This window comes from Bufo gargarizans, chromosome 9 (genome assembly GCF_014858855.1).
Source record: "Bufo gargarizans isolate SCDJY-AF-19 chromosome 9, ASM1485885v1, whole genome shotgun sequence".
Lineage (NCBI taxonomy): Eukaryota > Metazoa > Chordata > Amphibia > Anura > Bufonidae > Bufo > Bufo gargarizans.
In genome coordinates this window covers 118,898,385-118,914,659 of record NC_058088.1, presented here as the reverse complement: position 1 = coordinate 118,914,659, position 16,275 = coordinate 118,898,385, and the positions used below count along the sequence as shown (strand labels likewise).

Here is a 16,275-nt window from a genome sequence, read left to right as displayed (position 1 = left end):
GAGCATCTGAGCATTTAATTCTCCAATGCTCTCCCTTGCCCTGTGCTGTATAGCGCAGGGCAAGGGCTTTTTTGTTTACAAACTTACACTGTGTTCCCAGTGTTCCCCGCATTAGCACCAGTGACATCACCAGGAACACTGTTAGGCGGAAGCTTCCTCCTAGCAGACACCCAGTGCGTCACCAGATCTACAGGAAAAGCCCTTGCCGAGCGCAATTCAGTGCAGGGCAAGGGAGAGAAATGCGCCGATACTCATCTCAGAGATACTACCTGGGTGAAGAAGGGGATATGTCCGGTGTGAGGAATATGGATTAATATTTACTGTCAGCCATGTCCTCACACCCCCATCTGCTGACAGATAGCAGGGGTAGGGAACTCCACAGGAGGGCCCTGCTTCAAAGCCCCCAGGGGGTCCAGGCTTCAAGGAGAAGGTCACACCTCCGTGCACCAGTTTGGAGCCAACTGAATCCTGCAGTAAAAAACCCTCAGCATGGGGTATCTGCCCTTGCCCAGGATCAATGAGACCTCCCAGACATGTTGGCACCTACCTTTCATAAGGAATTATGAATCGCCTGGCCATCGCAGGCGCAAACCGGATACATATTTGTGTCCCGGTGGCCACGAGGTACGTTCCCATGGTCTTTGTTTACTGGGACGAAGTCAGGGTAGGGAGATATCCATATCTCTCCATAGAAACCACATAACAGTACCTGGTTTGGGCTCTACTTGTAGCCGGAACCCAGGCAGGTCCATTTGTCCCAGAATCATCTCCCTGTGACCCTCTCGTCTGGAGCTATGAACCCTAAAGGGTTTTGTGGATAATTTGCTGCAGCCCAGAAGAGGGGGAGTGGACCCCTCCCTGAAGCAGGGAGGGGAGGGGACGGCTACAGGTTAAAAGTCTGGTGCCAGCAAGTAGGCGCGTCTTTCTCTGAAGAGGGGTCACATCCTACACATGTGTTTAGAGGGACCCAGGAAATTGCTGAGCTCACGGCCCTTCATGTGGACTCCAGCAAAGAACATCTCAAAGGAACTTTCATCATACTCGGTAACTGACTTTTACACTGCTTAACCCCGTTATAACCATATAACCTGTATCTGTAACCTCAGACCACTGTATATATTGTCTGTGTATATTGTGTTAAATCTAGTGTGCCCATATGGCTATTAAATCTATAATTTAATCTTGTGCTGTCTTGTATCTCGATCACGAATCCCCACGTCCGTGTTTTGGCCTAGTTATAAGCTACCGCGGGATGGTTTCTGACCCTATATAATCCCGTTAGCGGACCGGGCTTATATCAAACGAGAACTGGTGGCAGATACCTGGGCTGAGTGCGTGCTGTTTTCACTGCGGCAGTGATAAGGCTCTCTCAGCTTGTTGCCTCTCTGTGCCCGCGTGGACAGAAGGTGTGTGTGTAAACTATACCAGCCTGACCTTACGTGCTCCTCTGGAGGGCGTAACTTCACGTTTTTGGTAAACCCTGTGATCATACCAGGTCTCGTGAGTTTGACGTGGTTGACGTCAAGTGGGCATGAGGTGTGGTATTCATCACATCCGGGTTCAGCTCTGAACACAGGAAACCTCTTTTTAATGTTATTTTTTTAACAAAATAGTATGGACTAAAGCAAATAGTATTATCTAGCCATTTCCTTTCGTTTCCCTGTCAATAAGAGAAATGAGTAGCTAAGTATATGGGTAGTTAAAAGAATACACTAAAGTTTGGGCACCTCTGGTCAAAATTACTGTTACTGATAAGCAAATTGAACATGAAATTATCTTCAAAAGGCATAAACTTAAATAATTTTTTCTTAGTCTTCCAGATGTTCTCTTGACCTCCACTGTTCTTGTAAACTGCCATTTCTTAATTACATTTTAAACTGAAGAAATGGCAAGCTGAAGGTTTTGGCCTTCACAGCCCCCTGATCTGAACATCATTTCAAATTTGTGGATAGACCTCAAAGGAGCAGTGTATGCAAGACTTCCCAGGAATCTCACAGAAATGGAAAATGTTTGCAAAGAAGAATGGATGAAGGAAGTATGATCCCTCAAACAAGAATTGAAAGACTCTTGGCTGTCTACAAAAAGTGTTTACAAGCTGTGATACTTGCCAAAAGGGGTGCTACTAGGTAGTAACCATGCAGAGTGCCCAAATGTTTGCTTCAGGCGCTTTTCCTTTTTTGTTATTTTGAAACTATAAAAGATGAAAAAAAAATGTTTCTGCTTAAAATACAAAAAGGAATGTGTCATCTCTATGACCTTTGGGGATCATTTCATTTACAACTTGCTTAACTGTTCACAGTGACAGTAATTTTGACCAAGGGGTCCCAAACTGCATTTCACTGTACGTACAAACATGTCAGTGCCATATTTACCCATGTTCCAAGTCCCGACAAATATAGATAGGCTTTGGGGAGAAGTCCTTTGGAGATGGACCTGATCACTTTGTCTTATCTATATGAAAAATATTATCGGTCAGTCAAGGCAGAGCTATCAGGCACATTTAAAGACAAAGTAAAACAGTAGGTACGGGAACCGCGCTATGTATTGGTGATGTATGTCAGTCGTTCAAATGGAATCCTATAGAAATGGGTAACTGAATTTGCATCCAGCTTTCAGAAGCAACAGTCACAGGTACGTATTTCACATACAGGGAAGCTGTTATACACCTCCAGCTGGTCCTCAGATCCCGTCATGAGCCACCGACCGCTAATTCCAACACCGGGTCAAAATACCTCAGCTGCTGCAGAACATCATAGTACACACCCCAGCTGCTGCAAAACATTTAAAGACACTCTTTAATTTTCTACTTACATGTTGGGATTCTTTTGCTCTGCATATATTAATACCAGGTGAATTCTGAGTAGCTAGAGTACTTGAGGATCCAGAAATACTCTCATTGCATGCCTGTCTTGCCTGTAAAAGGAAGGACAGCAAATTAAGAAACATGTATTAGTCTTTCTGTCCTTGAAATGAGCCCAGAACTCATTTTAACAAACCTGTCTATTGGGGACTGGATGCAGCAGAAGCCCTCACCCAATAGGTAGTCAGGAACTCTTAGTCCAAATACTTGGTTAAGCTCTTATACCAAGGACAGGCCATCAATATTACAGTCCAAGATTACCCCCTTAATTTTCTACTGATCCCTTCCATTTTCACTACTCACCTTGCTTTCCAGAGTAGAAAGTAACTGCAGAACACATGAAATGCTGCATATGAGACTGTCAAGTATAGAAACCTTAGATGAAAAAGAAGAAATAATGACTGAAAGCACTAAGAATATATAAGCACTGAGAAATAAGTATTGAAATTGCATTACTTTCAATATCTGTAAAGAATAAATCAAGGCAACTGGACTTACTGTAGATTTCAAGAAATCTACAGTAAGTCCAGTTGCCTTGATTTATGCTTTACAGATATACCATGGCCTGGATAAATGAGAACCTTCACAGACATTACTTTCAATAGTATCCACAGCTGTATTTTTGGGACCTTGAATAAATATACAATGGGCAGCACCATTTTGAATACAGTAACATGAGGCAGACTCTGTAAAAGCTGGCAAATTTCTTCTCCAGTGAATGTGCTATCATGTTACTTCACAACACTGAGATAAAGAGCGGCCTCATTCTCCTCTCTGCTCTTCTTGTCAGGGATTAGGATCTTGAATACAGCTGATAAAATCCTCTGCTGAATCTCTGTAGTAATGGAGACATGAAGTACAGAGAGGAGGTAGGGATGTTAAAAATGAGCAGCAGCACTTGTATGCACTCCCCGTTACCACAGCCCCACATTACCACAGTCTGTCCTGTCTGTCTTCTCTCTATTTCATGTCTCCTCATGAATTCCATTCCTACAAAGATTCAGCTGAAGATCTTATTAGCTGTATTCAGGATCATCATTCCTGACAAACATAGCAGAGAGGAGGATGAGGCAGCTCTTCAAGTCAGTTGAGAAGTAACTTGTCCTTCTGCATGATTAGGACACGTTTTGCATGTACTAATAGGACGGCAGCCATTTTTTTTCTCCTAATGATTGCTCCCAAGACAAAACAAGCCATTATAAATAATGAAAGGCATTTGGGAAGATATATATAATTAAGTAATATTTAGGTGTTTTCATTTTCTGAATTCCCCGAGAACGCCTTTAAGGTACTTGAGCTTAGAACAGACCTGATCACCCTTAGGAAGTAATATCATAGACGTGTGTCTGAAGACTTGCGCAAGTATCTTCAAACTATGCCATGTATCTTTAATCTCTCTGGAAAAAAAAAAAAAATGTTAGAAACAAAGGAGATAAGTGAACAAACTCTGTTATTAGCAGTGTTGTTTTCAGGGTAAAACTGAAGTATTACCAGCAAAACTGAAAAACACACACCAACCAGGAGCATAGCTAAAGGCTCATGGGCCCATTTGCAAGAGTTAAGATTGGGCAAGCCTCCCCTTCCCTTGGGTGCTTTGTGGCAAGGGGCAGGTGTGCACCTAGCCTTTCTGCTGCCTGAGTTAAAAATTTAAACAACACCCCCTATGCCAAATTCTCAACCTAACCCATTCCCTCCAGTCCTACTGTTAAAGACATACTTAGAAAACATTACATACAGTGCTACTAAACATACAGGGTAATACAGTGCCTCATCCACTTACACCAAGTGATGTCTCCTCTAATGTTAGACATTCTCTTTCCTCATCTTCTCCATTCAGACCAGGCAGCCATGATTTCTTTCAGCCATCTCTCGTCTCTCCAGAGTTTGACAAACAGACATCTTAGTTTCCTACTTTTCCATCATCCTCACACCTTCTCAACACCCCAATACTGAGGCCACTGTGCTTCTCAAAACTATACTGCAGAAACAGTTGCCCTGAAAGTACTAGTACCACACATATAGCACCCCTTCAATAATTATTGGCACACAGAGCCCTAAAAAATAACTGCACCCAGAAAATAGTGTCCCTGACACTAAGGCCTCTTTCACACGAGCGTGACGGATTTCTAAGCAACCATCAGTGATAAACACATTGCATTCGCACTTGCTTGCGGATGTAATGCGTTTTTTACTGAAGCCCCATTGCCTTCTATGGGGTTAGGGGTGCGTGTAAAACGCTGAATATAGAACATGCTGCGTTTTTCATGCAATTCAGAACTGATGCATGAAAAAAAAACGCTCATGTACACAGAACCATTGAAATTAATAGGTCAGGATTCACTGTGGGTGCTATGCGTTCATGTCACACATTGCACCCGCGCGGAAAACTCGCTCATGTGAAAGGGGCCTAATAGTGGGCCCAAAAGTCCCACCAATAGAAATAATTATCTGCCAGTACAAAAATCCCCCTTTTAATGTGCACTAGTACAGAAAATGCCCCCTTATATTGTACACCAGTACAAAATATACCCCCTTATAATATGCGCTACTACAAAAAATACCCTCGGGAAGACCAGGGAGGAGAGGTGAGTACCGCCCCTTACACACCACTCCTCCTGCAGTCTAGTGAGCACTTCCATAATGCTCCTCTGGAATTCTGGGAAGAAAAGGATGCAAATGAGCTCTTAAAAAGCTCTACCTCTAATGCCACCATATGTAAGGCAGCTATCCTATAAGTCAGTGATGGTGAACCTTTTAGAGACCGAGTGCCCAAACTGCAACCAAATACCCACTTATTTATCGCAAAGTGCCAAAACGGCAATTTAACCTGAATACCAGTATAGTATATCTTCCATGTACTTTATCATTTAGCTATAATAGCTTAATAGCCTACATTCAGTGAGCCGCTTGTGCTGTTCATAGTGCGTCCTGTGCTGATGAATGGCAGGAAAAGTCTAAAGCATATTGGTACGCCATAGACTTTTTCCAAGGAGCGGGTGCCCACAGAGAGGGCTCTGAGTGCCGCCTCTGGCACCCGTGCCATAGGTTCGCCATCACTGCTATAAGTCAATGTTCAACCCTTTAACCCCTTAGTGACCACCCATATGCCTTTTTATGGTGGCCACTAAGGGGCCTTAGGCTGGGCTGCCACTTTTTCACAGGGCCCAGTCTAATCGTTGCGTGGGTCCCACAGGGACACATATGAGCCGCACTCCTGCTCTAAAAGCCCAGATCGGCAGGAGTATTGATCTGGGCTGTTGAATGGTTTACATGCCTCGGGCAATGGCGTCCACTGCAAGTAAGTGGTGACAGAGGGAGGGGACTCCATCTGTCTCCCATTGGCACCCTGCAAATGTCATCACGAGGTGCCGATGTGTGGAAAGGCTGGCTGGGGTCTGACAAGCGATTAAAAAGCGTAATTTACTCCAAAATGATACCAATGAAAACTACGTCCCACAAAAATCAAGCCCTCACACAACTCCACAGAAAGAAAAATAAAAAGCTTGATTTTCTTCCTTTTACAAAAAGGGGTTTTATCGCACAAAAATAGTAAAAAAAAAATATGTGTTTGGTATCAGTGTAATCTTACTGACCCAGGTAATAAAGATATTATGTAATTTATACCGAAAAATGAATGCCGTCAAATTTATAACTTAAAAACTCATCGGCAATATTGCTGTTTTCCTATCATGTTCCCAGAAAGAGTTAATAAAAGTTAATCTGAAAATTATATGTAATTCACAGTAATGGTTTAAGATAAATATGTTGTAGGAACAATTAAACTGTATCACTGATTTGTTATACTACTTAAAACTTAGCTTTTATCAGATAATATATATAAAAAATATGTCCCACAATAGTAGTAGTGATGACTGCATAGAGAAGAAAACACACATAACTTTGCTCAGACGTAAATTGCTAGGTACTCCGTATATGTATGTACCACATCAAATTATGCATACACATACGTAGTCCTATCGCATAGAACATAATACAATGGTTTGACCACTTGTTATGATCCCCACTCACGGTTTGTTGCGTGGACCAGGTGTGATCAGGATATTCTGGCCGCTTGCGTGATCAATGGGGTCTGTGGTGGTCACCCTTGCCTGCTGAAACAAATATGGTTCCAGGTAATGTTCAGTTGCTGAGTCGCTTGAGGCAGTAGATCAGACAGGTAGGAGAGTGTCCCTGATAAACTATTGTTCTCCTGCCTAAAAGCGGAGAGGTCTCCCGCCTAAATGCGGGAGAATCACCCCCTGTGGGGCGACCCCACTTCTCGGTGGCTGTCCCTGTTGTTCTGGCCCTGTTACTGTCTCCTAGTGCTGGCCTGTTAAGGTGTTTCTTTTAAAAGTATTTCCCGACGCGTTTCCTCTGCCAGATGATGCTGACAGATTCATCAGGGGTAAGATGGATGATATAGATGGTATGATAACCATCAGCTCGATCGCTTTTTGGTGGTGTCCCAGCTAGATTGCAGTCCAGGACTGCAATCTAGCTGGGACACCACCAAAAAGCGACTGAGCTGACGGTTATTATATCATCTATATCATCCATCTTACCCCTGATGAATCTGTCAGCATCATCTGGCAGAGGAAACGCGTCGGGAAATACTTTTAAAAGAAACACCTTAACAGGCCAGCACTAGGAGACAGTAACAGGGCCAGAACAACAGGGACAGCCACCGAGAAGTGGGGTCGCCCCACAGGGGGTGATTCTCCCGCATTTAGGCGGGAGACCTCTCCGCTTTTAGGCAGGAGAACAATAGTTTATCAGGGACACTCTCCTACCTGTCTGACCTACTGCCTCAAGCGACTCAGCAACTGAACATTACCTGGAACCATATTTGTTTCAGCAGGCAAGGGTGACCACCACAGACCCCATTGATCACGCAAGCGGCCGGAATATCCTGATCACACCTGGTCCACGCAACAAACCGTGAGTGGGGATCATAACAAGTGGTCAAACCATTGTATTATGTTCTATGCGATAGGACTACGTATGTGTATGCATAATTTGATGTGGTACATACATATACGGAGTACCTAGCAATTTACATCTGAGCAAAGTTATGTGTGTTTTCTTCTCCATGCAGACAGAAAATTATATGTACCCCAAAATGGCGCCAAGAAAAACTAAAACTTGTCCCGCACAAAAAGCAAGCCCTCATAGAGCTATATAGACAGAAAAATAAAAAATGTATAGCTCTTGGAATGCAACGATCAAAAAAGGAAGAAAAATGCTTGGTCAGTAAGGACCAAAACATGTCTTTCATCAGTCCAGGGCAGAGAATACTGGCTTAACTGGGTGAGAGGCCTCAGTCCAGATTTGGGGGGTAATCTCTCTCCTCGGGGACAAAACGCCTTAATTGGCGTAAGGAGACTTATAGGCCATACAGAGGGGCATGTATGGCCTATAAGTCTCCTCACGACGATCTAGGCGCTCTCTCCCCAAGGGGAGATAGTACCCTACAAGAGATTGGTAAACTGTTAAAAGCTACATGGAAATTTGGCTCTCATCAGCTCTGTTCAGCTTTCTAAACGTATAGTGCCTGGATCCATGGAAACTACAGTGGTGTTCATACTCCACACTCTCAGACAACCAAGCAGGGGCAACAAAAGCAGAACGTGCTGAGCACTCCGAGTGCTTTCTTACAAAGGTTTTGATACCTTTTAAAAGAAATGCCAGCTGGCATTTGAGGCAGGAGTGTACTTACTGTTTTCACTGAAGGTAATAGCATATATGTGAATATGCTATTTAAGGGGTTGTCCAGCCGCTTACAATTTTTAAAGTGGCTCCATATGGTGTCAAAAAACTCAATACTCAGCGCTGGTCCCATTCGAAAGCTTCCTGATCTCCCACCAGTCTCCACTTCCTACTGCCTCTCAATAAACCAGTGACCCTACTTTATCTCGCTGATATATACAGTCAGGTCCATAAATATTGGGACATCTACACAATTCTAACATTTTTGGCTCTATACACCACCACAATGGATTTTAAATGAAGCAAACAAGATGTGCTTTAACTGCAGACTGTCAGCTTTATTTTGAGGGTATTTACATCAAAATCCTGTGAATGGTGTAGGAATTACAACAGTTTGCATATGTGCCTCCCACTTGTTAAGGAACCAAAAGTAATGGGACAGAATAATAATCATAAATCAAACTTTCACTTTTTAATACTTGGTTGCAAATCCTTTGCAGTCAATTACAGCCTGAAGTCTGGAACGCATAGACATCACCAGACGCTGGGTTTCATCCCTGGTGATGCTCTGCCAGGCCTCTACTGCAACTGTTTTCAGTTCCTGCTTGTTCTTGGGGCATTTTCCCTTCAGTTTTGTCTTCAGCAAGTGAAATGCATGCTCAATCGGATTCAGGGCAGGTGATTGACTTGGTCATTGCATAAAATTCCACTTCTTTCCCTTAAAAAAACTCTTTGGTTGCTTTTGCAGTATGCTTTGGGTCATTGTCCATCTACACTGTGAAGCACCGTCCAAAGAGTTCTGAAGCATTTGGCTGAATATGAGCAGATAATATTGCCCAAAACACTCCAGAATTCATCTTGTCAGCAGTCACATCATTAATAAATACAAGAGAACCAGTTCCATTAGCAGCCATACATGCCCATGCCATGACACTACCAGCACCATGCTTCACTGATGAGGTGGTATGCTTAGGATCATAAGCAGTTCCTTTCCTTCTCCATACTCTTCTCTTCCCATCACTCTGGTACAAGTTGATCTTGGTCTCCTCTGTCCATAGGATGTTGTTCCAGAACTGTGAACGCTTTTTTTAGAGGTCGTTTGGCAAACTCTAATCTGGCCTTCCTGTTTTTGAGGCTTACCAATGGTTTAATTCTTGTGGTGAACCCTCTGTATTCACTCTGGTGAAATCTTCTCTTGATTGTTGACTTTGACGCACATACACCTACCTCCTGGAGAGTGTTCTTGATCTGGCCAACTGTTGTGAAGGGTGTTTTCTTCACCAGGGAAATAATTATTCGGTCATCCACCACAGTTGTTTTCCGTGTGTTTCCTCTTTTTAAGAATGTTCCAAACAGTTGTTTTGGCCACGCCTAATGTTTTTGCTATCTCCCTGATGGGGTTGTTGTGTTTTGTCAGCCTAATGATGGCTTGCTTCACTGATAGTGACAGCTCTTTGGATCTCATCTTGAGAGTTGACAGCAACAGATTCCAAATGCAAATAGCACACTTAAAATGAACTCTGGACCTTTTATCTGCTCATTGTAATTGGGATAATGAGGGAATAACACACACCTGGCCATGGAACAGCTGAGAAGCCATTGTCCTATTACTTTTGGTCCCTTAACAAGTGCGAGGCACGTATGCAAACTGTTGTAATTCCTGCACCGTTCACTTGATTTGGATGTAAATACCCTCAAATTAAAGATGACAGTCTGCAGTTAAAGCACATCAAGTTCTTTACATTTCAAATCCATTGTGGTGGTGTATAGAGCCAAAAATCTTAGATTTGTGTTGATGTCCCAATATTTATGGACCTGACTGTAGTTTGCAGCTACTTGCTATGTTTGTGTGATATCGTATGATATAAGGGAAGCAAGAACATTCATTCTCCTTTATGATATACTGTACATGCCGTGTAATTTCCACATACAATTCATTTTTATTTTTTTATTTTAGAATTCACCTATAATTGCATATATTATAACTTATAGATAAATACAGATATCAACTGACACAGAAGAGCTCAACCTTGGCTTTTGACTTTGTTTTATATTCGAACGTTATATTTATGATTGATAAAACTTATGGAGAATCATTGTCCTGAAAGGATGACCTCTATATTATATTCCTGTTCTGCTTCCATTTCTAAGACAACTAACCTGTCAAGATTCTTGCATGTTTTCTTTAGTTCTTCCATAAGAGCATGTTGGCCCAGACATTGCTTCCTTTCAGCCTGCTGGGTTTCTTGTAAGGTTGTGTTATTGGTTCTACATGGTCCATCACAATAGGACAAACCATATGCATCGGTGAAGATAATATCTTTGCCAATATGGTCCCCTAAAAGAAAAAGGTGACAAATACATGCCACATCAATCAATTAATCAAAACCTCAATAAAAAAGCTGGAGCCGAGTGCAGCTGCGAAGAGCTTCTCTGGAAAGTTTAACACGTCCATGCATTACACAGACAGTCCACTGGTTTTAGTTTCCCTCTGTGTTGGGGTTGCAGGGGAATTTAACACTTGCTTCAGATTACTGCTGATCACTGGGGTTAACAGTTGTGGGACACCCAGCGATCAGCTTAATTTTGGAGCACCTTCCTAACAAATTGGGATAGAACAAAATGCAATCTGCAGGCAGCATGATATACAGCAGGAGTAGTTGAGCAGATTGATATATAGTTTGGTGGGAAAACTATATATTGAACCCCTCAGATGCTGCATTCATAATTAATGGCACTTTCAGGAATTAATCAATAAATATTTTTTTAATTATACTTACCTTTATCCATTTGAGCGCAAAGAGGCCACCGCAGCCGTCTTGCTTGGAGAAATCTCGTGCAGTGCGTGATGAAGTCGTGACACATAAGATGCACCCAAATGGATGAGGGGAGTATGATATTATTTTTTATTTTTACCGCCATTTCAAGGAAAATTTATTATTTATCACGAAGCATGAGGAAATTCGGCTTCGCGGCAAATCCAATTTTCCCTGAAATTTGGATCGAAGTTCACTTTGGATACTTCAATTTGTTCAACACTATTCATCATATTCAGGGAGTACAGTCTAAATATCTTAGTGCTCTTTAGGAGTAGTATGGTTGAGGAATTGCAGGACTTGTAGAGAAAGTGTATGGGTGGGAGATAAGGAGGAATCAAGAGTGTCTAATCTTGAGATATTTATAGAAATCATCTATGACTTAATTGTGTTTGGTTTGAAGTTTGAAAAATAGGGCCAGTCATTTATGTCTAGGTAAGGCTTAGTTCACATCACCATTCAGCCTTTCCGTTCTCCTGCTCCATTTTGAAGTAGAGATGTCCCGAACTATTCGCCGGCAAACAGTTCCCGGCGAACATCGCTTGTCTGCGTTCGCCATGGCAGGCGAACATGTGCGATGTTCTGTCCGCCCCCTATTTGTCATCATTGAGCAAACTTTGACCCTGTACATCACAGTCAGCAGACACATTCCAGCCAATCAGCAGCAGACCCTCCCTCCCAGACCCTCCCACCTCCTAGCAAAAAGCAAGGACAGCATCCATCTTAGATTCATTCTGAAGCTGCAGTCTTAGTGAGAGGAGGGAGAGTGCTGCTGCTGCTGCTGATTTAATAGGGAAATCGATAGCTAGGCTAGTGTTCTGTGTCCACTCCAGTCCTCAAAGACTCATCTGATCTGCTGTAAGGACTTTTTAGGGCTAGTACACCAGTCTGCTTTTTTTTTGCTTTTTTTCTCTGTAATATAATTGCAGTTGCCTGCCAGCGTGTGTCAGGCCCACAGAGTGTACTGTGCCCACTGTCAGTGCCCACCACTCATATCTGGTGGCACAGTAGCTTGCACTTAAAACAGTAAAACTATTTTTTCTCTGTAATATAATTGCAGTTGCCTGCCAGCTTGTGTCAGGCCCAGAGAGTGTACCGTGCCCACTGCCAGTGCCCACCACTCATATCAGATGGCAAGGTACCTGGCATGCATAGTACCACTAATCTAAAAAAAAAATGACAGGCAGAGGCAGGCCACCCCGCAGGGGTCGTCGTGGTCATGGTGCTGTGATTTCCTTTGGCCCTAGAATAATGCCCAGTGTTCAGAGGCCATGTTCCCTGAACTCGAAAAGTTCTAAGGACATAGTTGACTGAGTAACACAGAACACCCAATTTTCTACAGCTTCCTCTCGGAACCTTGACGCACCATCCTCCTCCAGCTCAACTTCTGGCACCTCTCAAGTTAGCACTTGCCCGCCCGCTGCCTCCACCAACACTAGCACCACAGCCGCTTCACTTGATCCCTCAGAGGAGTTATTTACACATCAGTTGGAAGAAATGAGTGATGCGCAACCATTATTGCCAGGGGATGTAGATAACAGGGATATGTCTCAGTCAGGCAGCATTACACACATGGACGTACGGTGTGTAGTGATGTCCCGAACTATTCGCCCGTGAATAGTTCCCGGCGAACATAGCTTGTAGCCGCTGCGGGCGAACATATGCGATGTTCGGTCCGCCCCCTATACATCATCATTGAGTAAACTTTGACCCTCTACCTCACAGTCAGCAGACACATTCCAGCCAATCAGCAGCAGACCTTCCCTCCCAGACCCTCCCACCTCCAGGACAGCATCCATTTTAGATTCATTCGGAATCTGCATTCACAGAGAGAGGAGGGAGAGTGTAGCTGCTGCTGATTCAATAGGGCAAGCGTTAGCTAGGGCATTGTTCTGTGTCCACAGACTCATCTGCTGTAAGGACAGCGTCCTGACAGCACCCCAATTCATCCATTCATACAGGGTGTGACAGAAAATACCTTGCAGATAAAAAAAAATCTATTTAATATTTTTCTGTGATCTAATCACATTAGCAAGCCCGTGTGTGTCAGGCGCCCACACAGACTCTATTGTGTCCACTGGCTAGTGGCTAGGCCTGCACTCATACCCTTACAGGGTGTCATTCGCCCAAATACCTTTCAGAAAAAAATTATTATATTTTAAATTTAACTGTGATCTAATCACATTTGCAAGCCCATGTGTGTCAGGCCCACACAGACTGTACTGTGTCCACTGCCCACCCCTTATATAGAGTGGCACAGTACCTTGCACACATAGTAACACTTATCTAATAAAAAATGACAGGCAGAGGCAGGCCACGCCGCAGGGGCCGTCGTGTTCGTGGTGCTGTGATTTCCATTGGCCCTGGAATAATGCCCAGTGTTCAGAGGCCACATACCCTGAACCCAAAAAATTCTGAGAAAATAGTTGACTGGCTTACACAGGACACCCAATCTTCAACAGCTTCCTCTAAGAACCTTGACGCACCATCCTCCTCCAGCTCAGCTTTGGTCACCACTCTCCCGCCCGCCGCCACCACCACCACCACAGCCACCACAGCCGCTTCACTTGATCCCTCAGAGGAGTTATTTACACATCAGTTGGATGAAATTAATATAAAAAGGATGAAGGAGAACGACCTGTACTGGGTGGCCACGCTACTAGACCCCCAGTATAAGCAGAAAGTGGCGGAAATGTTACCAAATTACCGGAAGTCAGAAAGGATGCAGCAGTTCAAAACCAAACTAAAAAATATGCTTTACACAGCTTATAAGGGGGATGTCACAGCACAACGGGAATCTAACTGGAGAAGAGGTCAAAGTAATCCTCCTCCTACCACGACCACGGTGGCAAGGACAGGACGCTTTACAGATGTGTTGTTGATGGAGGACATGCAGAGCTTTTTCAGTCCTACACATCGCCACAGCCCTTCGGGATCCAGCCTTAGAGAACGACTCGACCGACAGGTAGCAGACTACCTCGCCTTAACTGCAGATATCGACAGTCTGAGGAGCGATGAACCCCTTGACTACTGGGTGTGCAGGCTTGACCTGTGGCCTGAGCTATCCCAGTTTGTGATAGAACTTCTGGCCTGCCCCGCTTCAAGTGTCCTGTCAGAAAGGACCTTCAGTGCAGCAGGAGGCATTGTCACTGACAAGAGAAGTCGCCTCGGTCAAAAAAGTGTTGATTACCTCACCTTCATTAAGATGAATGAGGCATGGATCCCGAAGGGACTGACAGTAGGGGATACGTTTAACTAACAAAAGGCCTGATGACATGCCTTGGCCTCAAAATGGTCCCCACGCTGCTGTATTTAATGTCTGCATACCGGATGACTTTCGTGAATTCTCCGCCACCAACTAGGGTTCAAGCCGCAATGTTTTAGTCACCTTTCTGCCTTGAAAACATCAGATTTTCCAGCCGCTTCTACAACAGTGTACATGCCTAATTTTTCTGGCCTCTGGTGCTGCACTGTGGCTGCAAAAACAAAACAAAAAAAGGCACATACATGTGTCAATTCCCCTTCGTGATCGTTACCTTGTTGTGGTGAAGGGGCTTGCGTATCACAATGAAGCGATCACCTCTATGAGTGTGTTGGCAATGGCAATGTTGGCACACCCCAGATGATAAGGTCGTTGCTTCATTGTGAAAAGACCAAAAGCGATCGGCTGTATAATTTTGCATAGAAAAAACATAAATTTTCTTTGTGATCATCTAAGGTGATCATTAAAGCCTACTAGGCCAACAATGGGCCCACACTGCAGAATCATTGTTTTCTGGGTCACTTAACTGTCACTGAATTACCTCAGCACGACTATAGGCTTTGAAAAACCGCCATCGACTGCAATCTCCCAAACATGCACACGAGCACAGTCATCACTACACCAAGATTGACGCATAGAGGAATTAAATTTATGTCATGAGTGTGTCAACTATTGACAACTCTTTGCGGTTGTCTAAAATCTATTCGATACACGTCCCCAGGGGATGTAACAGGGATTAAACTGATAAGAATAGTACTACTTAACATACCACTCAGATCGGGTAGCAGAGTACATTGCACGGCGCAAGCGCAGTGCCCCAAATTGGAGGCAAGAGGACCGATCAAGCATCTTTTTCCATCTCCCGGTTCCTAAAATCTATTCCATACACCGGCCCCTGATAGGGGACAAAACAGAGATTAAACTGGTAAGAACAGATTTTTTTAATTAAAAAAAAAGAGGACAGCCTCTGCGGAGCTGGGTATTTTTTGGGCGCATTACTGAACGCTCATGCACAATGGCTGTAGGCTCATGCGTCCTTTTGCGGAGTTGACAAACCTGGTCACTCAACTCCAAGGCAACATCATCTACCTCATCCCATATGCGTTTTTTCTGGAGCGTGCCCTGCGAAGAGTCCTGGATCAGGCCGTAGAGGAGCATGAAGAGGAAGAGTTGTGGTCACCATCACCACCAGAAGCAGCCTTGCTGGACTTGTGGCAACGCAGAGAGAGGAGTCTGAAGAAGAGGAGTCAGAGGAGGAAGGTGGCTTTGAGGAGGTGGAAGACCAACCACAGCAGGCATCCCAAGGGGCTTGTTGTCACCTTTCGGGGACCCTTGGTGTTGTACGTGGCTCGGTGAAGGAAGAAACCTTCAATGACGTCAGTGAGGACAAGGAACGGGACATGGCTAGCTTGGTATCCAACCTTGTGCAAATGGGGAGTTTGCGGTTGTGCAAATGGACTGTTTGCGGTTGTTTGCGGTGCGTTAAACGGGGAGTTTGGTCTGTCATAGTTTGGTCTGTCACTGTGAAGCGGGTGTAACCCTTACACTACCTGATCGATACAACATCATACCTGATGTTTTAAAGTATGTTATTTCAAACAATTTAGGATTGTTAGGTGATTTATGCCCTT

At 43.9% G+C, this 16,275-nt stretch overlaps 1 protein-coding gene across 6 annotated transcripts in view; it reads right to left on the bottom strand.

The window, feature by feature from the left end:
- LOC122946554 (phosphatidylinositol 3,4,5-trisphosphate 5-phosphatase 2B-like) overlaps nt 1–16,275 on the bottom strand; it is a 109,182-nt gene that overhangs the window by 31,281 nt on the left and 61,626 nt on the right. For all 6 annotated transcript variants that reach the window (XM_044306267.1, XM_044306266.1, XM_044306265.1 and 3 more), the window contains 5 exons: nt 10,727–10,904; nt 4,170–4,257; nt 3,164–3,235; nt 2,812–2,913; nt 2,373–2,451 (listed from right to left, as the gene is read on the bottom strand). In XM_044306267.1, the coding sequence (XP_044162202.1) occupies nt 2,373–2,451; nt 2,812–2,913; nt 3,164–3,235; nt 4,170–4,257; nt 10,727–10,904 (519 nt within the window). The remainder of the gene's footprint in view (nt 1–2,372; nt 2,452–2,811; nt 2,914–3,163; nt 3,236–4,169; nt 4,258–10,726; nt 10,905–16,275) is intronic.